Source organism: Oryctolagus cuniculus, chromosome 5 (assembly GCF_051225735.1).
Source record: "Oryctolagus cuniculus isolate XC-2025 breed Fujian yellow rabbit chromosome 5, ASM5122573v1, whole genome shotgun sequence".
Lineage (NCBI taxonomy): Eukaryota > Metazoa > Chordata > Mammalia > Lagomorpha > Leporidae > Oryctolagus > Oryctolagus cuniculus.
In genome coordinates this window covers 126,454,533-126,479,599 of record NC_142871.1, presented here as the reverse complement: position 1 = coordinate 126,479,599, position 25,067 = coordinate 126,454,533, and the positions used below count along the sequence as shown (strand labels likewise).

Sequence of the window (25,067 nt, the reverse complement as noted above, 5' to 3'; positions counted from 1 at the left end):
GAATGAGAAAAGGTCCTAAATATCTGGAGTGTGCACTGTAGAGGGGAGACAGTTAATAAACTAATATTTACTGGAATGTTGGAGAACAGTAAGTACTATGAGAAAGAACATTAAGCAGGGTACGAGAGAGTGACTGGCAATGCAGGCCGAGATCGGATGGCCAGAAAAGGCTTATCTGAGTTAGTGACACTTGAGCAGAGGCATAGATGAGAGTAAACATTTGGGAAAGAACATTCTGGCACAGGGGACAACAAGCTGAAAGGGCCTGAGGAGAATGCTTAGGGAGAAGCCACGTTGTCTATTCACTAGACGTGGGACTAGGAAGATGCACCAGACAGTTAGCGCCCTGCAGGAGCAGCAGGCAAAGAGGATGTCTAAAGAATCACAGGAAAGCTGATTTTATTCCTGGGGTGATGGACAGCCAGTACGACTCACCACTATCTTTTTTATTTTTTGAGCTGTGTTCCCCTGGCAATTTTTTTTTTTAATGTCAGAGTGTTTCCTCTTTCCCGCTATAGCCCCTGCTCCTCACATCTTCCCTTTCCTACGGTTAGGCCTCCAATTCCTACTCTTAGGAGATCCCCATCTTTCGCCACCGCCCGGGCCGAAGCCCCGCCCCGCGGCCCCGCCCCCGATGACGCGCGGCGTCTAGTGCGTGGGGATTCCCGCGGCCCTGGCCACTACCCGGCCTGCCCCGCGGCAAGATGGCGGCCTGAAGGCAGCGGGCAGCGGCGGAAAGTTTGTTGTGGGATTGGAGTAGTCGGGTCGGGCGGCTGGAGTTAGAGGGGGCGCCGCGGGGATCCTAGCGAGGAGTAGAGGCGGAGGAGGGACTAGCTGCTGGGCTGAGAGGAGAAAACGGAGAGGAGGAAGACCGGAGGCGGAGAGATACCGGGAGCTAGGGGCGGAGGGGGCCTAGGAGCCAGTGGTGTCCTAGGGAAGGGGGTTGGGGCGGGAGAGCGCTAGACACAGGAGTTGCCGGCTCTGGAGGAGAGTCACGAGCTGGAGGAAAATTTCGTGACCGAGAGTAAAGGAAGCCTGGAGCGTGGGACCGAGGCCGGACCGTAGGAGCCAGGCTGGTGGGAGGGAAAAGGGAGCTTTCTCATAAGAGGGGGATAGCGCGGAAGGGAGTGGCGGTGTGGAGCCGCTGGGCAAGTCTGCCAACGCGGGAACTAAAGCCAGTCCAATGCCCCTCTTCCAGGCTGAGCTCAGCCTTGCCACAGCGCCCATAGCAGCATCTGCCCCCATTTCACTGAAGACTCAGGGGCCCCAGGGACTGGAAGAAATCACAGTGCCTGCTTGGAAAGAAGAAGAGGTAGCGACTTGCCCCAGCCCAACCCCAGAGCGGGTAAGGTGGCCTCCAGTGACAAGTTTCTGGCTGGCATCCTCCCGGGGAGCAGGAGCCATGGGCTCGGAGTTATGCTCAGAATCGTTTAACGCGAGAAGGGTGCACGTCCGTGGAGGTCCTCGCGTGGCGATGCTAAGTGGACGTTTTGCTTAGATGGCAAGGCCTTTCGCGAGGTGGCCTAGGATTGAGCCTGTGTGCCGTCCCTGGACAAGCACACCTAGGCAGGGGCCTAGAGATCAGGCTGAAAGTATTTGAACACATCGCCGTCACAAGCAGTTTCTTACATGTTCCCCATCACCTTTGCGTTTGACATCCGGCCTGGAAGCGGAGTTTAGGGTGAAGCAGATGGCGGGGAGTCGGGGGAGAACATTTCCGGGGGTGTTCACGGACCATTTAGGTATCTACGGTGACCAACTCCTGAATTCATTCTGCAGCCTATCCCCTGAGCGCGTTGGTTGTTCGAGTTCCTGTGGGGATGGGGATTGGCAGAAGGGCTGTCAGGTGAGGGAGAGGCAGGTTGGAAATAGGGGGAAGAAACCCGGCAGCTGACGGTAGGAGGCCACGCTGACAGGGTAAAGCCCTGGGGTGGTCACCACCTGCCCCCTGTCTGAGCCCCGGGTTTGTGAGGTGATGGAAGGGAGGACTGTGGGACTTGTCCTTCCTAGTAGCTTTCTTTTCTTCCTCTGTATTCTCTTTATCAAACCACATTTTAAAAAAAGTCAGTTTCGTGGGCCTAAGCATGGTGTGGGAGAAGTGGACTTGGTGCTGGAGAGAAGGGGAGAGACCTGGAGCCGGGAGTGCGGTGAACACGGTGCTCAGTGGTTAGTTGTGCCCAGGGCAGAGGTGGGCACAGGCTTTTGACTGAAGTGTGTTGCAGAGCCCGCAGCTGCCTGAAGGTTGGACTGGGAGGTCTGGTTTGATGTAGAACCCTCTGTCTCCTGCTCCTTGCCTCCCCGCCACACCCCCTTGCACCAGGTTTATTGTAGATAGAAGAACCCAGAGTCACTATGACGAGGCCAGCTTCAGTGACTTCCAATAAGTATAGAACTGGTGATAGTTGTGACTGCGGTTCTAGAAGGCTGAGAATCTTCTGAGAACTATTTGTGAATGCCTCCTTGGAAATGGGAATCAGCTAGGGCCGTGTGGTGGGTGCACATCGCCAGGAGTTGGAGCCTGGACTCCGAGCCAAGCTGCCCTGTTCAGATGCTGCCGTTCGTAGTCCTGTGACCTTTGTTAAGTGCATTGCTCTGGGTGCCTCGGCTCTCTCATTGACCAGCGGGGGTGGTGAGAGCTACGTAGGGTCATTGTGAGGATTAGATTAGTTAATACACTAATGTACTCAGCTACATGCCTGACCTATTGGTCATCAGGCACTAATTTCTGCTTCACAGTTGGACCCACTGTCTCTTTGTGGAGGATCTGCACTGATTTGGGCTGCTGGCCTGATGCTAGAGAAATGACGCACAACTTCTGGTTTGTAGAGATTTTACAGGTTAGTGTGAATATCCTCATTAAGCTCTGTAAAGTCACGTTGAAATGACAGTGACCTTCTGCTTGGAGCGTGAGGCTGTAGAATTCTGTTCTGTGCAGTTGAGTGGTGAGGAGGAGGAGGCTTACTGAGCACATTCTGTTTATCTGGCACTATTGTTGGTGCTTCGCTTGTTAATGAACTTTCCTCACAACCAGGTGGAGTAGATAGATAGTGCTGCCCTAGTTTTCAGATGGGAAAACGGAGGCACAGAAAGGCTGAGTAATCTGCTCAAGGTCACCCCCCTCCTTAGGAAGTGGCAGAACTGGAGTTTCAGCCTACTTGGTCTGGCTTCCGGGGATGGGAGGTGGGGATTGGTATGAAGTTAACTTTTACATATACCTAGCAGCAATTTATATCTCTTATTTATTTAACTATATCCTGGTTCATGTTTGTTTGTGAGGACGGTTATATGTAAACGCGTTCTGTAGTCAACAGTTTTTGGTTATTCAAGCAGTTTTTTAAGGGCTGGGCTCTTCATCATAGCCCCCTTCCTCTTGGAAATAGTAGCTGGTGGTAGCTGGCATTTAGCGTGGTGGTTTAGACCGTGTCCCACATCACAGTGCCTGGGTTTAATTCCCAGCTGCTCACTGCAGCCTCCCACCGATGCACATTCTGGGAGGCAGCAGTGATGGCTCGAGTGACTGGGTTCCCGCCACCCCTGGCTCCTGAATGTGGTCCTGGCCCAGTCCTGGCTGTTGTGGGCATTTGGGGGAGTGAACCAGTACATGAGAGCTCTGTCCGTCTCTTTCTATGTCTCTGCCCCTCAAATAATAATAAAAACTGGCACAAGAATTGTGAGGGAGTCCACTGTGCCATGTTACCCAAAGTTCTGTCTTCATGATTCACCTTTAGAAAACCTTGGGGCTTGGCTTGGGATGCACTGTTTTTTTTTTTTGTTTTGTTTTGTTTTTTTTTTCCTTTTTATGTTTGTTACCAAGAGAGGTAGAAACAGAGACAGAGGTCTTCCATCCGCTGGTTCACTCCCCAAATGGCCGCAGTGATCAGGGTTGGGCCAGGCTGAGCCAGGAGCTTTCTTCCTGGTCTCTCACACGGGTGCAGGGGCTGCAAGCACTTGGGCCATCCTCTGCTCCCTTCCCAGACCACAGCAGAGAGCTGGATCAGAAGCGGAGCAGCCAGGACTGGAACCAGCACCCACATGGGATGCTGGTGCTGCAGGCTGGGGCTTTAACCCACTGTGTCACAGTGCCGGCCCTGGGATGCTCTTTAAGTATCTTTAAGCTGTGCGTGTGCACGTGTGTTTGTGTGTGTGTGAACATAGGTATCAAAGTATAGCTCATTTCTGACTTTGACTACTGACAATGAGCGGTTGAAATAACTGTAGTATTAAGATTCATAGACAGTTGATGTTATCAATTAATTAATTAAAATTTTTTTTTTTTGACAGAGTGGACAGTGAGAGAGAGAGAGACAGAGAGAAAGGGTCTTCCTTTGCTGTTGGTTCACTCTCTAATGGCCGCCGCGGCCAGCGTGCTGCGGCCGGCGCACCGCGCTGATCCGAAGCCGGGAGCCAGGTGCTTCTCCTGGTCTCCCATGGGGTGCAGGGCCCAAGCACTTGGGCCATCCTCCACTGTACTCCCTGGCCACAGCAGAGAGCTGGCCTGGAAGAGGGGCAACCGGGACAGAATCCGGCGCCCCGACTGGGACTAGAACCCGGTGTGCCGGCGCCGCAAGGCGGAGGATTAGCCTAGTGAGCCACGGCGCCGGCCAGTTGATGTTATCTTTTAAAAATAGCAAGTAGCAAACAGAAAAAAAAATATGGCAAATTAAACAGCTCCCTGCTCTCAGCGTAGGGAAATGGAAAAGCGGTGTGCTGCTGTTGCCGCCTGTGCTGTGTGAGGGAGGCCCTGTGCAGCCTGGGGCAGAGGTGTGCCCAGGGTTTGATTGACTGGTTTTCCTTTGCCCTGTATTTAAGACTCACTCTTCTCCTGCTTCTGAGTCACGTCCTGTCTATTTAACACGCCCGCAGGGCCCATCTTTTTACTCAGTAAGTGACTCTCCATTCTGCCTTCAGAGGAGGCACGCGCCCGGTGTCTAACCAGATTTCAGGGGACCTGGGGGCAGGGGCTTTGGACTTTGCATGGAGCTCTGGCCCAGCCCTGTGCTGAACTTCGCTATGTGTGCTGGCTGCTGTGATTTTGAGAGGTGAACAGTATCTGTCTTGTGCCTGTCTTCCTCTGCTAACTCAGGACCATGTCTTGTACTTGATCTTGATTTGTGCTGCAGTCAGCGTGCTGAAGCGTGTTGTCTCTGTAGAGCACACCTTTGTGTTTCAGTATAGATGCTCAGACTTTCTGGATTTGAGTCACACTTTTTTTTTTTTTTTTTATTAATTTATTTGAGAGGCAGAGTTACAGACAGACAGGGAGAGACAGAGAGAGAGGTCTCTGTCCACTGGTTCACTCTCCAAATGGCTGCAACAGCCAGATATGGGCTGATCCGAAGTCAGGAGCCGGGGGCTTCTTCCAGGTCTTTGGTGCAGGTGCAGAGGCCCAAACACTTGGGCCATCTTCCACTGCTTTTCCAGGCAGTGGAGCTGGATCGGAAGTGGAGCAGCTGGGACTCAAGCTGGTGCCCATACAGGATGCTGGCTCCGTAGGCAGAGGCTTAGCCTACTACGCCACAGCGCCAGCCCCTCAGGTCACCCTTGAGCAGAGGATTGAATCGCCAGTGGAAGGCTGATGGAGTTTGAGCCAATTCTCCTTGCCCTTTACCATTTTGTTTTTATTGTTGTATATGTCAGTGTCTTCTCTGAAGGCCCCCTTTTAGGTATTATCTTTGAATCCATTCCCTTCTCGCCATCATATTATGAGTGCCAAGGATGTCTGGTTAAACTGAACCCGATCCAGCTCTCTGCTATGGCCTGGGAAAGCAGTAGAAGATGGCCCAAATGCTTGGACCCCTGCACTCACATGGGAGACCTGGAAGAAGCTTCTGGCTCCTGGCTTCAGGTTGACCCAGCTCTGGTTGTTGCAGCCATTGAGGAGTGAACCAGTGATGGAAGAATCCTCTCTCTCTTTCTGCCTTTCGGTAACTCTGCCTTTCAAGTAAATAAATAAATCTTAAAACATTTATTCATCTTGAAAGAGTTATGGAGAGAGAGAGATCTTCCATCCTCTGGTTTACTCCCCAGATGGCCACAGTGGCCAGGGCATGGCTGGGCCAAAGCCAAGAGCTTCACTCAGGTCTCCCACGTAGGTGACAGGGGCCCAAACACTTGGGCCATCTTCCACTGCTTTTCTTAGGCCACTAACAGGAGCTGGATTGGAAGTGGAGCAGCCGGGACTCAGATCAGCACCCATGCAGGATACCGGCATTGCAGGTGACAGCTTTACCTGGTACGCTACAACACTGGCCCCAGGATTTCTTTAATTCTATGAACGTGATCAGTCTCTAGGCCTCTGACCTCGTGTCCTACCTTCCCCTCACTTCGTGCTCCAGCTCCTCTGCGCTGGCCTCCTTCCCTTTATTTGAACACCAGAGTAAGCTCTCGTGTTAGCACCTTTGCACTTGCTGCTCCTTTGCCCTGGGAATCTTTGCTTCCTCAGGTGGGCAGTCTGACACAGCAGATTAAGCCGCTGCTCACAATCCCATACGAGTGTCAGTGGAAGACCTGGCTGCTCCACTTCATTTTTTTTTTTTTTTTAAGGTTTTTAAAATTTATTTGAAAGGCAGATTTTCCATCCACTAGTTCACTCCCCAAATGGCTGCAGTGGCTGGAGCTGGGCTGATCTGAAGCCAGGAGCTTCTCCCAGGTCTCCCACATGGGTGCAGGGGCCCAAACACTTGGGTCATCTGCTTTCCCAGGTGCATTAGCAGAGAGCTCAATTGGAAGTGGAGCAGCTGGGATTTGAACTGGTGCCCATATGGGATTCCGGCACTGCAGGTGGAGGCTTTACCCACTACGCCACAGCCCCAGCCTCTGTAATTCCCTATTTAACTTTCACAGGACTCCAGATGCCCTGAATATGGGGACTATATCTTGTTTCTTTTTCTTTAGATTTATTTATTTATTTGAAAAGCGGAGCTACCAAGAAAGGGAGAGGGAGAGGGAGAAGGAGAGAGAGAGCGAGAGAGAGCGAGAGAGAGCTCGAGATCCTCCATCTCCTGCTTCATTCCCCAAACAGCCACAATGGCCGGGGCTGGGCCAGGCTGAAGCCAGGAGCCAGGAACTTTTTTCCAGTCTCCCAAGTGGGTTCAGGGGTCCAAGCACTTGGGCCATCTTCCTCTGCTGCTTTCCCAGGTGTATTAGCAGGGAGCTGGATCAGAAGTAGAGCAGCCAGGACTCAAACTGGCACCCAAATGGGATGCTGACACCACAGGTGGCGACTTTACTCACAATGCTGCAGTGCTGGCCCCCAGAGACTGTATCTTACACACTTTCGTATTTCCAGCATTAAGGATGGTGGTAGGTGCATAATAAGGGCTTTATAATGCAGCGGTGCATGTAGAATGAATAAAATGTGGTACCTAGTCTCTACCCACTCCAGTCTATTGTCCATGTTGCTGTCAAAATTATTTTTGTGGCCAACGCCGACAAGAAGCACGCAGGGCCTCGCCTGAGCCAACCGCCCGCCCGGCCCCGCACCCCGCCCCGACACTGGCCCCGCCCCCGCCCCGCCCCCAGCTCTTCTAAATGCCAAGTTGGGGTGGCTGCTAGGGGTTTGGGAGCTGCATAGTTTTTATGCCAGGAGCCTTTTTCTGAGACAACAACTCTTCTCTGCTATTCTGGGCTTTGCCCTCTTGTAGACCATGGGCTCTTTTGCCTGATGGTGGCCTTTCTCCTCCCATTCGCCATGTGAAGGAGCCATCTCCACTTCCAGTAGCTCTTTCTCCTGTGACTCATATGCGTTGTATCTTCCTTCCTTTTCTCCTTGGCCAGCCTAGGGAAGACAAATACTATATTAATAAGACAACACCCTGATCTTGCTTTTATAAACTCTTCCCTTACAATATGCCATGGGTTCTTATTTAAGTTAATGTCCACACATTCTAGCTTGGCAGACAAAAGGGTGCTTGCTCCTCTGGTCCAGACCCAACCTTTAGCTTGAGTTGCTGCCAGTGCTTGTCTGTCCTGTGCTTCGTGGCCCCTGAATTTCCCTCTGCTCCCCAGCCTGGTGTGGACATTCGTTTACTTTATTCTTTGTGCATTTCACCTACGCCATAATGCCCACTCTGTCTCTGAAGTTGCTCATCTGTGAGACCCAGCTCCTCTGTCCCCTGCAGCGAGAAGGCATCTCTGCTTTCCTTTCCTTCTCTGCCTTCCTTCCCCTTAGTTCTTTGAACCTCTATTCTGGCAGTTGGCATGTTGGACGATGAGTTCTGTTTATTTGTCTCTGTCACGGAACTGACCTTGTGTAGAGGAAGGACCCTCCCCAGTCATGGAGGTGGGGGGGTTAGCAGTGTGAGAGTCTAATTGTGGAGCCAGGCAGACCTAGTGTAAATGTGGGACTCTTGCCATTTACCAGCTGTGCGACAGTGGGCAAGTTTCTTAACCAGTGGGATCCTTAGTCTTGTCCTGTATGAAATGATGGGACATCGCTCCTGCAGGAGTATTGAGTAAGAGGGATAATGACCCTGCCATATGAAAGACCCTCAGGAGACATTTGTTGAATGAATGAACCTCACGTTGGAAAATTCTCTGGATAAAAAAAGGCTCTGTTTTATTCAAGCTAGAGTAAGCCTTTTGATTTCTGCCCAGAGCCAAGTGCATTTTAAAAATTTTTGTTTATTTGAGAGAGAGACCAACAGACAGAGATTGGCCTGTTCACTGGTTCACTCCCCAAATGCCTGCAATGCCTGGGGCTGGACCAGGCCTGGAGCCAAGAGTCTGTCTCCCATGTGGGTAGCAGAATTCATCACCACTGCCTCCCAAGGTTTGCATTGGTGGGAGGCTGGTGTCAGGGTCTGGAGCACTGAATGGAAATGAGGTACTTGGATGTGGGACACAGGCATCTTAACTTCTAGACTAAACACCTGCAGCCAGGAGCATTTTTGAGGTGGGGGTAAAATTGAGAGTCTCCTTTTCTATGTTGAAGCTATACAAAGATAAGACTGCAAGCATTAACCCAGCGCTATGGCGCAGTGGGTTAACACCCTGACCGGAAGCGTCGGCATCCCATATGGGCGCCAGTTCTAGTCCCGGCTGCTGCTCTTCTGATCCAGCTTTCTGCTGTGGCCTGGGAAAGCAGTTGAAGATGGGCCAAGTCCTTGGGCCCCTGCACCCACATGGGAGACCTGGAAGAAGGTCCTGGCTCCTGGCCTCAGATCGGCGCAGCTCTGGCTATGTGGCCAGTTAGGGAGTGAACCATCGGATGGAAGACCTCTCTCTCTGCTCTGCCTCTTTCTCTGCCTCTTCTCTCTCTGTGTAACTCTGCCTTTCAAATAAATAAATAAATAAATCTTTAAAAAATACTAAAAAAAAAAAAAAAAAAGACTGTAAGCATCATCAGTGAGCAACCCATGCAGCATAAGATTGTCGGTGCTGTTGCCCATCTTGGCGCGTCCTAACAGATGGATCGCAGTGTGCTGGCCTTCTCCAGTCTTGCCTTTCTGTGCCCTCAGAGCACTCAGCACACTGTAGTGTAAGTGGCTGTGTAAGATCTCCTGTCCCTGAAGCTTCTGGCAGGGGAGGTCTTTACTGCAGGCTGAGCGGTTAGGCCCTCCATGGGAAGTGCTGAGCAATCCTGGGTACTACGTGACCCAGCCCAGTCCTTCCGAGATGAAAGCAGATGGGCTGTATCTGGCAAAACCTCTGCGTCCGTAGGAAGGAAGGTTCTGCATGAACAATAGGTGACAGCGTTGACAAGAGCATTACTAATTCTTTTCCAGGGTTGCATGTGGCTAAGTGATCTTCCAGGTGCTTGGCTTCAGTGCTCTCCCTTTTTAGCCTTTTAAATATTGTAATAACACATCCCTAGACCAGCAGGAAAGAGTTAAAAGAAGAGATGAGGTACACAGTGGTTAGGATCTGTACTTGCATAATTGGCATCTGTTAATAAGTCTTTGGCTACTGGGCGTCCTTGTTGCTGATCTTTAAGCTCTTGGTGCTGGCTTGGACCTGCCTGCTTTTCTGGTTGGATCACTAGTCCCATCTAGGTGTGCTCTGTGCTCACAGCCAGGGTTTGCTACAGCCTGTTAATGCCCAAATGAATGAAAAGGATGAAACCAATAGCTGAAAGGGGAGTGAAGGTGTTTTTTTCCCTGGGATCCACCCTTGCCCCTTGATGTGGGAGCACGCAGTGCTTTTTGGCCTGGTCTGGCCATGAATTGAAGGGTGGGGCTTCTTTGTTAGTTACTGTCCTTTTTATTTATTTATTTTTTTAATGTATTGAGAGGTAGAGTTCCAGAGAGAGAAGGAGAGACAGAGAGAGGTCTTCTATTCACTGGTTAATTCCTCAAATGGCTACAATGGCTGGAGCTGTCCCAATCCGAAGCCAGGAGCCAGGAGCTTCCTCCGGGTTTCCCACACCAGTGCAGGGGCCCAAGGACTTAGGGCCATTTTGTACTGCTTTCCCAGGCCATGGTAGAGAGCTGAATCAGAAGTGGAGCAGCCAGGACTTGAACCAGTGCCACAGGCAGAGGCTTAACCTACTATGCCACAGCCCCAGTCCCAGCCCCAGTTATTGCCTTTTTAAAAATTTATTTACTGGGGCTGGCATTGTGGCATAGCAGGGAAAGCCTTTGCCTGCAACACTGCCATCCCACATGGGTGCTGGTTTGCTTCCTGACTGCTCCACTCCAGATCCAGCTCCCAACTAATAGCCTGGGAAAAACAGCAGAAGATGGCTCAAGTGTTTGGACCTCTGCCAAGACCCGGATGAAGCTCCTGGCTTCAGCCTGGCCTAGTACCAACCATTGCAGTCATCTGGAGAATAAACCAGCTGATGGAAGATTTCTCCATCTCTGTCCCTTACCCTCTCTGTAACTCTGACTTTCAAAAAATACATTAAAAAATTATTTTTATTTGAATGGCATGGAGGGAAACATATTCCATCTGCTGGTTTACTTCTCCAGTGTCTGCTAGGAACTCTAACCAGGTCTCCCAAGTGGGTGGTGGAGACCCAACTACTTGAGCTGTCACCTGCTGCCTCCCAGAGTGCACATTAGTAGGAAGGTGCATCAGCAACAAAGGCATTGAGGCTGACACCAGGCACTCTGTGGTGGGAGGAAGGTGTCCCAGGTGGCACTGCGCCAGACTGCCCCTCTGTTAGTCACCACCTTGTAAGTGTGTGAGGTGACAGAGTCTGTAAAGGGCAGGGAGCTTTGCACCAGCCCCTGAGGGAGGGGCTGTCTCCCAGGATGTCTGCCTAGACCCACACGCTCTGAGTACTTCACCATTTATCAGTAGCTCGTCATTTTTGTGTACCTATAGACATTCCTCAGCATGTATCACTTTTTTTCTAAAGATTTATTTATTTGAAAAGCAAGGTTACAGAGAGAGAGAGAGAGCGCGCGCGTGCTTCTCTCTGTTGGTTTACTCCCTAAAGGCTGCAGCAGCTGGGGGTTGGCCAGGCTGAAGTCAGGAGCTTCATCTGGGTCTCCCAGGTGGGTGCAGGTGCCCAGGTATTTCTGCCATCTTTCAGTGCTTTCCCAGGCCATTAGCAGGGAGCTGGATTGGAAGTGGAGCAGCTGAGACTGGAACCAGTGCTCACATGGGATGCTGACATTGCGGGTGGGGCTTTACCCACTGTGCTACAACACTGGCCCCCAAAATGTATCACTTTTAAAAAGCCCCTTCCTTGATACGAATGCACAGTGTTCGGCTTGCTCTGTGCACTGAGCAGGTAACCGGGAATTGAGCGGTGCTTGTGGGAACCCTGGGGCGGTGCCCAGCTTGGTGGGCTGTCCCGGGCCTGGCTGCCTGGGAGGGCTGCTGCAGAAGCTTTTCCTAAGGTCTCTCCAGCAGGCACCCTGGCCGTCCTGAGGCGCTGCTTTTGATTCTGAGATGAAACTGGCAGGCATGGGAATCAGGGTGGGTGTCAGGGCATCAGCTTTCTCATCTCGTGTGTGCTTCCCCCTCCTTTTACTGTTGGCTGAGAAAAGAGAAAAATGACCTCATTTCCTAACTCCTATTTTAGTGCACCAAGAGTCCCTGATTTCTGAAACCTTGAATTATCCAGGTCACTTGCTGTTCTACCTTTTGAAAGCAAACCAGCTCCAGCTGGTGTCTTTGGAGTTTCCCTGTGAGTGGGGATTCTGAAGGTCACCTGTAGGGGCCAGGCATCAGATCAGTGTAGGGAAGAGACGGGGTCTACAGAAAGTTGTCATCTTTCTCTCCTGGACAGTTGTGTCTTCTCCATGGTCAGATGTTAGCCTTGGTTTTGCTCTGGGTCAGAGCAATATGGGGAGTCAGACGGACATGTAGGCAGTTGGAAAGCTATTGGAGGCATCTCCTCTCTGTATTAATCTTGACCTGAGACGTGGGAGGAGGGCTAGACCCACATGGGCAGTGTGGTGAAAATTCTCCCTTTTCTGCTCCAAGTCATCACAGAGCCTGCAGAGCTTCCCAGAACAGGAGGGAGACCCCTGTCCTATCTTCTTCCTGCCAACATCTTGCCATCAGCAGTGTTTGCAGATGTGTGTGTTCTAGGTTGCCTGTCCTGCTGCCGCAGGGCACACAGCTTGTGGGGTCACCAGGACTCCACTGCTGTGAACACATTTGCCATCTGTAAGCCAGGATGTGTCCCTCCTCCCAGGGTGGTTCTGGAGGCTTCTGGAAAGAGTTGCTTCTGCTTGTACTGATGGGAAAACTAGCCTTCGTGGGCAGTAGTCTCTGCAGGGGTTTGGGGAGCCTGGCTATAGCCTTTGTCCTCCCTTGGCATGTTCTCCTGGGGCTGGCTCCGTGGAAACTGTCATGCCCCTGGCCCTTTCAGAAACTGTAAGGTGGCAGTGTGCCACCTCTCACCCTGACTGGACCAGGTCACACACTGGCCCATTGTACTGGACTTTCTGATGCAGCTCTTGTCAAAGGCCCTGATCCCAGGCTGGTTGTCTCCCAGCCCCTTCCATCTGTGGAGCTGTGGGGTTGCTGGGATGGACTCTGCTGGCACGGGCACAGGATGGGGGCAGCTGCAGCTGGGGGCTGGCTTTGTTCTCACAACTCAGCTTTCAGAGCCCTGGTGCAGCCTGGCAGCAGTGTTTGGGGAATAGGCGAGACGGGAGCTATGCCCCCTTCCACAGCAGCTGGCCTTTCTGTTCACCAGCCAGAGAGCTTTGTTGACCCCTTGTTCTGGGGTCAGTGAGTTGGACTCACTGTTGGCAGGAGTGTGCTCCACTTCCACCTGGTTTGATTTCCGGGTGGGAAGAGGTGATGAGGGTCTAGGGGTCAGTCTGGAGGTGCTTCCCTTGTAAGGAGAGCACAGTACGCCCCCAGGAATCCTGCAGGTTGGTGTTCTTCTTTCTCTCTGCAGCTCCGGAGTGGGGCTGCTCACAGACCCAGCTGTCTGTTTATGTGGAGTACCTGGAGTGCGTCTGCCATGCGTCTGTCACTGCCCACACTAACCAGGAGAGCTGGCTGTCTGGGGAGGGGACACTAACCCTGTGAGTCTGACCTGGCCAGCTAACCTGCCTTGGGCTACTGCCAGCGGTGTCTTTATCCTGCGTTCCTCCCCTAGCTTACACCGTGCCGTCTCCTCTGCTCCCATGGCCAAGAGAGAGATTTCCTAGGCAGCTGGACCCCACACCACCCTATGAGCACGTGCCCCCCACTTCTCCCTTAAGACAGGGGTGGTTACAGCTTCTGTTCTGCTCATCACAGCATCTGAGAACATGCTTGGTTGCCATGTTGCTGCACCTGTTGCCTCAGAGGCGGACAGAACTAGAGTTGGAAGGCACTGCCTGTCTAGACCAGGTGGCTAGAAGATTGGATGATTAGTCATTATTCTCAGTGCAGGATAAGAAGTTAGGATCAACTGCAGGGTTCTCTTTGGGGTTGGGGAGATTGAAGAACACTTTGGCCTGAGTGAAAAATGCAGCTACTTAAATGGAAAGCTGGAGCCCTGAACCTAGCACCCATTTGAGACATAGCTCCTATGGGTGACCGTTGCTCTGGGAGGTGGAAGGGGTGGAGTTTGGCCCCCCACTCCCTTCCACGTCTGGAGCTTCAGTTGGACTTTAGCCGATAAGAGCTGGGAAGAAGGGTGCCTCGACCAAGGGAGCACGACCTGGTTGGCCTCAGATTGGGAGACTGGTGAGTGATACCTGGCACGGAGACTCTCCTTCCCCGCTCCCTGTACCCATGAGGCCTGGGAAGAATCAGGGGCTGGGGTGGGAGGGGCTTGGGGACAATAGGAAGGCCAGTTTCCCTGGTTTCCATGGTGCTGTGCACAGGTCAGTCTTTAGATAGACTCTCAGGTCCCCAGCCTCTGGGTTCGGCACAGTACTGGGTTGGCTGGATAGGGCGTACTGGAGACCTGAAGGCCCTTGCAATAGATTTAGTTCTTTTTTGGCTGGGAGGGAGCCCTGCCCAGGAGCACTGTGGGTGTGTGTAAACATGAGAAGGTGTGGGTGCTATGGGGACCTTTTTTTTTTTTTTTTTTTTGACAGGCAGAGTGGACAGTGAGAGAGAGAGAGACAAAGAGAAAGGTCTTCCTTTGCCATTGGTTCACTCTCCAATGGCCGCCGCACCGTGCTGATCCAAAGGCAGGAGCCAGGTGCTTCTTCTGGTCTCCCATGGGGTGCAGGGCCCAAGCACTTGGGCCATCCTCCTCTGTACTCCTGGAAGGGGGGCAACTGGGACAGAATCTGGCGCCCCGACCGGGACTAGAACCCGGTGTGTCAGCGCCGCCGCAGGCAGAGGATTAGCCTATTGAGCTGTGGCGCCGGCCCTGCTACAGGGACCTTTAAGGACCCTGTTCAGGGAGTTGGGAAGCTGGAGGGGTTTTTGGCTTGGTTGTGGTTGAGAGGGCAAAAGGGGCCTAGAGTTGAGGTGTGTGGCCCCTCCTGTACTTTGTTCATCCTTAAGAGGAAGCTTAGGGTCAAATGTCAAGTGCTGGCTATAAACTTGGGGGATTTTTTTGGTCTTCCCTTTATTTGGTAGAGGATTGGTTCGCTTGGATCATCATCAGTAGTCTTCAGCCCGTTTGCTCTTGCCAAATGTTCACTTGGATGAGAGGCAAGGTGAATAGACTCGAGATATTTGCTCAGGTGGGGAACCAAATGAGCTCCCACAGGGCACCAGGACTTGCTGGAATTCTCAGAATTACTCCAGGGCAGAATAATTATCACCTATTTTGTTTTTCAAAACCCTGGTAGTTGTTCAGGGTAGAGTAGGCAAGTGGCCAGGTTAGGGCTGCAGGCAACTTGTCCCAAGAGGGTGAGGTTGTACTCGCACAGAGGGGTGGTAGGCATTGCTATTGAAGGGGCAACAGGGCTGGTCTGGGCACAGACTGGCTTCTTCCAGCCTAGTCATCAGCCCAGAGCAGAACCTCTGCCCAGGCCCCACCCCATGAGCTGTTGGCTGCCTGCCTGCCACGTGCCCAGGATTGCTGAGGGCTTTGCTCATGGGTCTCAGGAACAGCTGCATGCCGGAAACTGAGGGCTAGAGGTGAACAGGAGGGGCACTGGGAGATGGAGAAGGGGAGGCTGAACCCAGCTCTAGTAGGGTCCAGCTCACTGCCAGGGGACTCCTCTACTCTCCATGGGCAGTTGAGGTGGAGAGGGGCAGTCCCCAGGGCTCCTGCTGGGTCACCTGGTAACAGGACTGCTCTTGCAGGGTGGTGGTATATTTCTTGGATTTCAGTTGGGGGCAGAGCTTGGACTTGAAGCTTGAGAAGTGCCAGACTTGTGTGACAGGAGAGTAACCCACCGCCAGCAGGATGCAGCTCCCGTAGGCCTGCAGAGTTCAGAGCCTATATCCAAGGTGTCTAACTCAGAGCACCTCCAGGGAAGGCCTTGCTGCCTGTTTGATCATTCATTCATATTCTAGCAGTTGATTAGGGAGGGTCTCTATTTTTGTTACTTATTCATGTCCTGCTGGGTTCCAAGGGAGTGATGATAGCAGCATACACTGCAGCTGTGTATTTTGCAGTAGGGCCGGGATTTTCTTTAGGTTAAAAGGTGCCAGTGATTACTAAGTTCCCTTTGACTTTCCTTGGGTGAATTATGAGAAATGCTTGAATGATCTTTGTGGTGACACGTGGGCCCTCCCTGCTACTGAAGATTGGGTTCATTGACTCCCTTCCCCATCCCCCCAACACTCCAAGGCTCCTCACTGGTGTAATTCATTCATGGACAGCTGTGAGCAGAAAGGCTGATCAGAGGTTTCAGAAACTGTCTGAGCCCAGATAACCTGTTGGGGGATAATTTCTTCAAATGGGTGTTCGTGATGTGGGGAAGAGGGCAGGGCAGCTGGCCCAGGGCCAGTGGGCTGTGGGATGAGGCGGTAGGGTGCGAAGTGGTAGCCGGAGCTGTCCCGTGTGGAGGGCTGTAGTTGGAGAAGCCAAAGAGCCATGTGCGTTGTGGAGTCAGTCCTGTCTCTCTCTCCTGGCCAGTGCTAAAGGGTGATCTCAGCTCTCGCTAAGGAGAAGACTGGCTGCCTGCACCTCCCTTACTCTCCTCCACCTTTGACTTTGCCTGGGCCTTGGGCAGACCCCAGAAAGGACAGTGGAAGGAAGTGGGAGGTCATCCTTGCTATGTGCTTGAACCTTTCTGGGGTTGCCTCCTGTGGGTGTTTGCTAGGAGGAGGAGGAAGGGTAGCTTAAGGGAGTCACTCCACCTCCAGCTCAGTGGTCTCTGAGGTGGGCGCCCTGGGGCACGAGCACCTGCCGGCTAAAGGGTGCAGGGATGAGTCCCACCTGGTGAAGGAGCTGTGCTTGGCAAATTGTTTGTCCTTTGATTACAGCTGCTCAGGCAGCTTCTGGTGCAGATTGCACCTCTCATCTCTGTCTGTCTCTCTCTCCACCTTGCCCAGCTGTGCAATGGGTTCACGGTGCGGGTTCACATCGCAGGTTCCTGTGCGTGCCGAGTCCCATTTCTAATGAAAGTAGACTTTGTTCTCTGAAGGCAGCTAATCGTGCCCCATGGGCTGTAATCAGGGAGAAGGTATTTAATACAGGGCAGGTGGCAACAGGCGGCCTGTGCCGACTGGCAGATTGCAACATGACAGGAAGCTGTCGCCCCCTTTGCCTCAGCACACACCTCTCCTCTGAACTGATCGTGAGTAAGAGAAGAGTGAATGCTGGGTGGCAGAGGAAAGAGGTGGGGAAGGGTGGGGAGGGAGGGCTTGCTTCTGCCTGGGTGCTCTCCTCGAAGTGCCCGCAGGCCCAGCCCGAGGAGGCCCAGGCCAGGCTGGCTCAGCAGTGGTTTTCACCACCTTCTCCCTGGGCCAGCTCCTCCTGTAGTAGAACCTGGCACACGATCTGGTAGCCCTGTGTCCTCAGCCATCTGCCTAACTCCTTGAGGCTCAGATAGTTGAGTTGAGGGGTGGAACCTTCCTACAGGAGGCACCTGGAGCTGGCTCAGCATCCAGGGGCCGAGGCCCGAGAGGCTTCCCTGGGCTGTTGCTCGCGTATCATGGCCCGTGGCCCATTCTGAGTTGTCCAGCTGCTCTCCTTGGGGAACTCCCTGTCCTATCAGGAGACTGGGAGTCCCCCAGGGGCTGCAACACTCCAAGGCAGCCTGGTGAAGGAGATGAGGCCAGGGGAGGCTAACCTGGTAGCCGATTCTTCCTGAAGGGACATCCCTGATATCTTCACCTCCAGCCCACTCCATTGATCTTCCAGCTCGGGGCCCCAGGGTCCAGCTTCTTGCTTTGTTGTCCCCTGGACCCCTCCCACCGCATTGCTCTCCTCTGCTCCCTGGGTCTGTTCTTCCCTTCCTGTTAGCACTGCTAGTCAAGGGCAGTGAGCCTTCAGCCCACTGAGTTTCTGTTCGGGACTGCAGTTGTGGGCCCCTCGCAGGCTGGATCTGGGGCACTTGGAAGATTTCAGGAGTTGGAGCTGAGGCCTGAGTGCTTGTGGGCACAGCACACAGATCTCCTTGTGGACTTGTGCTGGGGATGCCGCAGGCTCCGTGCTGGATTGTCCCCTCCGTGGGCTTGGCCTTCTGCTTCCCTGGTCGGAGTGGCTTCTCCTCCCTGTGACTGACACGTTTGAAGAGAGCAGGCAGGCACTGGCTGCTGTCATACCAGCCTCATGCCCAGAGTCCCCATCTCACTGCCAGCAGCACCGCCACTGTCCTGCTCAGCAAGCTGGCTTTTCTCTTGCCAGTGAAGCTCTGGGAATGAGCACATGCCCCAGGGCTGGGGCATGGGGTCCTAAGGTCAGGGCACAGCGGGATGAGCTGTGGGATGTGTGGCAACTAGATCTAGGGCTGCGGGCGAGAAGGCAGCGGCAGCACTCCTTACAGGTAGAATTACCAGATACCTGAGCATGCCACAGGCCTCCCTGCCCGCCCACTGCTCCCTCACGTGTCCTAGTACCTAGAGGACAGTGTGGACCACGGCAGGAGTAAGAGCAGGGAAGGAGAGGCTCAGAATGGAGGAGGGGTCTTCAGGGGTGGGCTGGGAGGTTCCCCAGCTCACTGGGGAGCAAATGGAGGAGTGAGAGGGACCTAGTTTCTCCACAGAGAAGCGAAGGAGGTGGAGGCCAACTCTAGAGCTTCTCTGTGATTCTGTATGAAGCCCTGGGCTGCCCCTATCTCTTAATCTTAGACCTCTGCCCTGCCCTGGCACTCATATGTAGCCCCCACCCTACACATCCCTGAGTATCAAAAGCCAGGAGCCCAGTCTGGTTTGGCAGTTGTGGGCCTCTCCTTAGGCCATAGGAGCCCTCACCCTGGGGCCCCGTGGAGGGGCAGCCCCAGGGAACCTTGGCAGTGACTTGTTTGCTCCCCCACACCCCAGGAATGTGCTGTCCTTTCAGGCCTGCCTGGATTCCTGCGCAGGGAGTCAGCCCGACCCAGCATGCTGCTCTTGCTGCTCTTGCCCTGTGGGGACACGTTCTGCCTCCCGTGCAAGGGGCGGGGGCTGGCGGCGCGTGCCTATGCTGCCACACCCTGGCCCTCCCCTACAACCCACACCAGGGACTGGCTGCCCAGACAGAGGATGGGGACCACTCTTGCTCTGTGCCCCGACTCCCCAACCCCCAGCTCTCTGTGCCGCCGGCCCTATTGGAATGTGACAGGAGTCATGGCCAGGGCATGTCCCGACAGTAGAACACACGCTTTAGCCCGCAGGGCTTCCCTCAGCCCCCAGCTCTGTGTAGGTTGATGGGGTGGGTAGGGATTGTTGTTAGGCCCAGACGGCCGCCTGAGGTTAATGCCTCCACTCTTCCCCATGGCGGCTGCTGCCCCCATGCCGCAGCCCAGCTTATTACAAGTTGGGGCCCAGCAGGGGTGGGGCCAATCTCGAATCCCAGGATCCCGCAGGGGACCTCACAGGTCATGCAGTCCCTGGGGCGCCATACTTGGCCAGAGGCAGTGCTGATCCTGGGTTTTCTAGTCCAAGATTTCTCAACTTTGGCACTGCTGACAATTTGCCGTGATACTTCTTTAAAAAATTTTTTTAAATGTAATGAATACAGATTTCATAGGTACAGCTTTAGGAATGTAACGGTTCTTCCCCCCATTCCCACCCCCACCCCCACTCCCATCCCACCTCATATTCCCTTTCCCATCCCATTCTTCATTAAGATTCATTTTTACTTATCTTTGTATACAGAAGACCAACTCTGTACTTAGTAAAGATTTCAACAGTTTGCATCCACACAGACACACAAAATATAAGGTACTGTTTTAAGACAAGTTTTGCAGTTAATTCTCACAGTAAAACTCCTTAAGGACAGAGGTTCTACAGTGACTCCAGTTGTTAACACTTGATACTCTTATTTATGACGTCAGCAATCACCTGAGGCTCTTGTCATGAGCTGCCAAGGCTATGGAAGCCTTTTGAATCCACAAACTCCATCATCATTTAGACAAGGCCGTAAGCAAAGTGGAAGTTCTTTCCTCCCTTCAGAGAAAAGTGCTTCCTTCTTTGATGGCCCCTTCTTTCCACTGGGGTCTCACTCACAGAGATCCTTCATGTAGATCATTTTTTGCCACAGTGTCTTGGCTTTCCATGCCTGAAATGCTCTCATGGGCTTTTCAGCCAGATGTGATACTTCTTTGTTGTGGGGGCTGTGTGTGTTGCAAGATGACTGACACCATCCCTGGCCTCACCCCACTGGATGCCAGTAGTGCCTACCTCCCCAGCTCTCATGTTTTGACAACTAAGAATGTTTTCCAGCTGTCTCTGGGGGAAGGGGAGTGGGCAGCGTTGCCTTGGCTGGGGACCACTGCTCTAAATGGCTCTTTCCAGGTCTCCTCTCCTGGACCCGTGCCTCCACATCACAGAGCCTGCTGGCCACCATTGCACACAGAAGCAGGCTCTCGGCTCCTTATAGAACATTACCAGGAGCTCTCTTTCTGGCATCTTCTCTGCCCATCTTCTTGTGTTTTTACTAGGGTTTTTCTTGGCGTTCTTTGCTTTCTATGCTTCCCAAATGTCTTAGTGGCTTCCAGACCCAAGAAGCGTAGGAGATGAACAGGACAGATCGCGGTAGGGCTAGGGACAGGCAGAAGCGGATCTGTTCCAGAATGGGGCAGTGGTAGGCTGAGACCGTGAACGTGTGTGCAGTCACAGTGTCATCTGGGCCAGGACAGTGCTGTCGAGGAGAAAGGCAGGAGCACAGTGCTTCGCGGCATCCCTCACCTCCGCCGCTTTCCCCCCAGGCTCCTTCTTCCATGGCCTGCCTTCCTGGCTCTCCCTGGGGGCCTTCCAGGTCCCAGACAGGCCAGCAGGCCTGTGGCACCGACAGACAGGTGGCTGACACCTGGTTTCCACTTTCTCCCCTTCTCTGGTTTCAGGATCTATTGGCTAGAGGAAGTGGAGGGGCCGTGGGATGCGGAGAGCCGAGGGCTGACTGCCGGACAGCGGAACAGAGCAAGCTGCCGACACACAGACGGTATGTCTCTGACACGGCCTGTGCCCTGCACTTGGCTCTCTCCTGGGGAGATTGGCCGGGGAGGGGCAGGCAAGTATCCTCTCTTGGTGGAGGTCACGGGGGCTTGCCCTGCAGTGGCTGTGGCTGGAGAGCTCTCTTGAGTGTGGCGCCCCACTGAGGATCTTGGCTTGGGTGAACATTCGTAAACCCTTATGTTTTGGTTATGATTTTCTTAAGCTGAGGTTTATTGAACATTTTCTGAGTAAGGAGCACCTAGTGTTTTGCATAGTGCTTACACGAACTCTATGAAACTGGTGCCATTGTTATCCCCAGTTTAAAGCTGAGGAAAATAATGCATAGGGAGGCCTTTTAAGCCTGCAGAGGAGAGTGAGGGTGCTCTGTAGCCTCCCTGCCCTGCTGCTGGAGCACAGTCCCTGCTGCCTGGGGCCCTGTGTCTCCCACCCTTCAGTTCCCTCGCTGAACCCATGCTCTTCTCTTGGCCAGGACCACTGACACATGAATGTGAAGGCCCTCTAATGGCCTAGCAATTGCCCAGGCTTGTCTGCGGTGGCTTCTACGTATGTCCCCTTTTATCATCCTTTTTCCTTTTTTTTAGTTCAAAGGCCTTTTTGTTTGTTTATTTGTTTTTCAGTGTTGTAGATACACTTTCATTTGAGGTCATCACCTGTCAAAATTTCATTGTATAAGTTTATGTATTGCTACAGTCTTTTTTTAAAAAAATATTTATTTATTTGAAAGGCAGAGTTACAGAGAGGCAAAGGCGGTAGGTGGGGGGAGAATGAGTGAGAGAATGAGTCTTCCATCTGCTGGTTTACTTCCCAGATGGCCACAATGGCCAGAGCTGGGCTGATCCAAAGCCAGGAGCCAGGAGCTTCTTCCAGGTCTCCCACATGGGTGCAGGGGCCCAAGGACTTGGGCCATCTTCTACTGCTTTCCCAGGTCATAGCAGAGAGCTGGATGGGAAATGGAGCAGCTGGGACTGGAACTGGCACCCATATGGGATGCTGGCACCTCAGGTGGCAGCTTTACCGCTATTCTATGGTGCCGGCCCCTACAGTCTTAAGATAATCATAAGCCTTGATCATAATTTCTTGAGTTAAACGGTGTATAATTTTGTACAGAATTCCCTAAGTTATTCAATCTCTGATCAGTAAATGTCTGCCAGGTGTAGACATTGCCTAAAGGACAGCATGAATGCTGTGGATTCTGTGTGAATAATGTCAGCTAATTCAGAGAGCATGGGTAAAGGAAGGAAAAGGCACAAGGCTAAATATGTCCTCTGAGTCAATGACTTCTGTAGAATAATTAACTCCAGTAAGAGAAAACGATGTTTCCCTGACACCGTGGGTAACCACATAGCATCAGCCCTTTCCTGCTCAGTGATCCCCCAAACTGACCCCTCCGGAATGGAGAGAAGCGTGTTCCTGATCTTCAGGTGCTCCAAGGCGTCTCCACTGGATCAAGAACAAACACCACCTTTGTAACCTTGACCCTGCCATCAGTCATAAGGATACAGAGCAATGGGGCACACAGGAAGGGTGACTCACTCTCCACTGCTGGCACCCACGTGGAGGGGAGATGAAGACACAGATGTCAGACAGAGGCAGTGCACTCCCAGTCACTATCTGCACGTGTATCCAACCAAGTGGAAAAAGATCACTGAAGGGGAACACTTGCAAATTTGGACAACTATGGAAAGGCACACCAAAGCTGCTTCAAGCTATATAAATGAGGAGAAAAGGGGCCCGCGCTGTGGTGCAGTAGGTTAATCCTCTGCCTGCGGCGCTGGCATCCCATATGGGTGCCGCTTCTAGTCCTGGCTGCTCCTCTTCCCACCCAGCTCTCTGCTATGGCCTGAGAAAGCAGTAGAGGATGACCCAGGTCCTTGGGCCCCTGGGCCTGGAGGAGGCTCTTGGCTCCTGGCTTCGGATTGGTGTAGCTCCAGAGGTTGTGGCCATTTGGGGAGTGAACCAACAGAAGGAAGACCTTTCTGTCTCTCTCTCTCACTGTCTATAACTCTATCTCTTAAATTAAAAAAAAAAAATAAATAAAAAAATGAGAAAGATAAAAGTAATACAACAAATATTTTAAAAATTTCATTGTCATGCCTCCCCTCCTACCTGCCCAGAACAAAACACACCCTTCCCGAAATGGGATCTCCTGTTGAGGTCTGGAGTTCCTTGAGTCCATGGATGTCCCCAAAAATTCTTGGGTGACATTATATATAATATCTATAGAATATTCTTGATAAGCCCTCCAAACAACAGAAGGTAGTCTAGGGTGCACTATAGGATTATTTTTCAATTTGTTCAAGTTCAGTTCTCAGGGACATCCCAAATTATTCAGTTGGCACCTTTGGCTTACCTTCATTTGTCTGCAGCTACTGAGAATTCTCCATAGCCGTCAAATATAGCTTTGGAGGTGCAAAAGCATGGCAGCTGCCTTGGCTCAGTTCCGGTGAGGATCTCCTGGTGCTGGCACGCGCCTCTTAGCGCTGTCAGCACCGAGGCTGGGCTGGGAATGGAACAAGACAAGTAAACCCACCTGGAGACCAAATAAGCTGAATGATGGGCAAAGCGAGGTTCCCTCAAGAAACTGCAGAAGACAACACCAGAGCTGTTCTTCTCTTGACATCTTCCACGTTATCCCCCACCCACCCCAGCCCACGTGAGAATTAGTTTCTTTCCTCTGGGCTGTGTAGAGCTCTTGGCGTCTATCCTTTGCTGTAGCACTTAGAACATACTCTCTGTCTTGTTGTCTGTCTGCTTGTATGTGTTTCTCTTCTCCCCGTGCATCCAAAGGCCTTTTGACCACACCTCTGAGTTTCCTCCCTTCTCGCTTCCCTCTAGCAGGTGGTGGAGGAGCCCTGACCTCCCAGAATGACCAGTGCGGCCCCTGCTAAGAAACCTTACCGGAAGGCACCACCGGAGCATCGGGAGCTGCGGCTGGACGTTCCTGGAGCCCGCCTTGAGCAGGAGGTCAGCAGGGCTGGTCTCCCTGTCCTGGCTGGCAGAGGCTGCGCATCTGGCTGGCTTTCCTCACCTGAGCTGGTTCCTGAGTTAGAGTGAGAGGTGGCGTTGTTGATGACAGGCCTGGGCTCTCCCAGCTGCAGCAGGGCTGGTGGGGGCAAAGGAGGCTCCTGGGGCCCATCTGTGAGTGAGTGTCCGTGCAGGAGCCCCAGGGTCTTTGTGGCTCAGCAGCCCTCCCACCTGAGGAGTCTTGACCTGCTGCCCTCCGTAGCGAAAGAAAATTATTCGACCTGTGTCCCCTCTGGAGGCTGTCAGGTGGCAGCGCTCTGCCCACTTCCCAGCAGGCCAGCTGCTCTTTCTGTCCCCAGGAGGTCTGCCCTTCCTCCAGCTGTGCTATGTCTGGCTAACATGGGTTACACGTGTACGCCCACCAGCACCTGGGGTGGGGCCCAGCCCTGCTCTTGGGCGGCCTGCAGTCAGCTGCCAGGCACACCGCACACTGGCTCTCCTCATTCAGGAAGCTTCCTAACGGGGCAGGGGTGTTGCCCTGGGTGCCCCACCCTGCTGCTGTGCATGGAGCGCATGTCAGGAACTTAGGAGACAGTTAGCAGGTGCTGAGCATCAGGCCCACTGCGGCCCCTACGGTCAGCCTCGGGCAGCAGGGCCATGACTCGCCCATTTCAGCTCAGGGACCGTGAAGTGAAAACGCCAGCTTGTGGTGGAAGCTGCGTTGTGGGCATTCCCCGTGTTTGTGAGGGAACCAAGGCTCTGGGTGGTTAAGGACATGTGACAGTACTTGCTGGAACTGGGTCTTACCCAGTTGTCGGTGGCTCCAGAGTCTGTGGTCTGGGCCCCTGAGTGCCCCATCTGGAGTAAGGCTCCTTAACACATCTCTTGTTGTGGCAGGCCTGCTCCGCTGTGGCTCACAGCTCCGACTGTGGGGCCTAGAGCAACAGAGGGGCTTGAGGAGAATGCGACAGGCTGTTAAAAGCAAGACGGGACACTTGACTCCTCTCGGGCAGAGTTGGCCCAGGAGACTCCTACCGATGCGCTGTTCTCCTGGCTTTGTCTTCCCCCGGGAGCCAGGAGGGCTGTGGCAGAACACTTCTATCTAAACTCTGATTGCCTCTGCCAGGCCTATGTGGAGACAGGGCCCACAGGGAGCCCAGTGGGCAGCTAAGAGGCTCCCTGGGAGAGGTGGCTCGGGTACCAGGATCAGTTTGATAATGGCTTCAGGATCAAGGGTGAAGTTTGGGAGG

At 53.0% G+C, this 25,067-nt stretch overlaps 1 protein-coding gene across 14 annotated transcripts in view; it reads left to right on the top strand.

Moving 5' to 3' along the window:
* Positions 1–633: 633 nt before the first annotated feature.
* Positions 634–25,067, top strand: part of TJAP1 (tight junction associated protein 1) — a 29,899-nt gene continuing 5,465 nt past the window's right edge. For 2 of the 14 annotated variants that reach the window (XM_070074074.2, XM_008262951.5), the window contains exons 1-5: positions 634–738; positions 1,199–1,345; positions 2,737–2,837; positions 20,742–20,839; positions 23,689–23,817. In XM_070074074.2, coding sequence (XP_069930175.1) covers positions 23,719–23,817 — 99 coding nt within the window. In that variant the 5' untranslated portion in view covers positions 634–738; positions 1,199–1,345; positions 2,737–2,837; positions 20,742–20,839; positions 23,689–23,718. Of the gene's footprint in view, positions 739–1,198; positions 1,346–1,670; positions 1,752–2,736; positions 2,838–16,471; positions 17,052–20,741; positions 20,840–21,322; positions 21,397–23,688; positions 23,818–25,067 lie in introns of those variants that run through there. The other 12 variants (XM_070074075.2, XM_008262952.5, XM_008262955.5 and 9 more) reach the window with 10 other exon arrangements.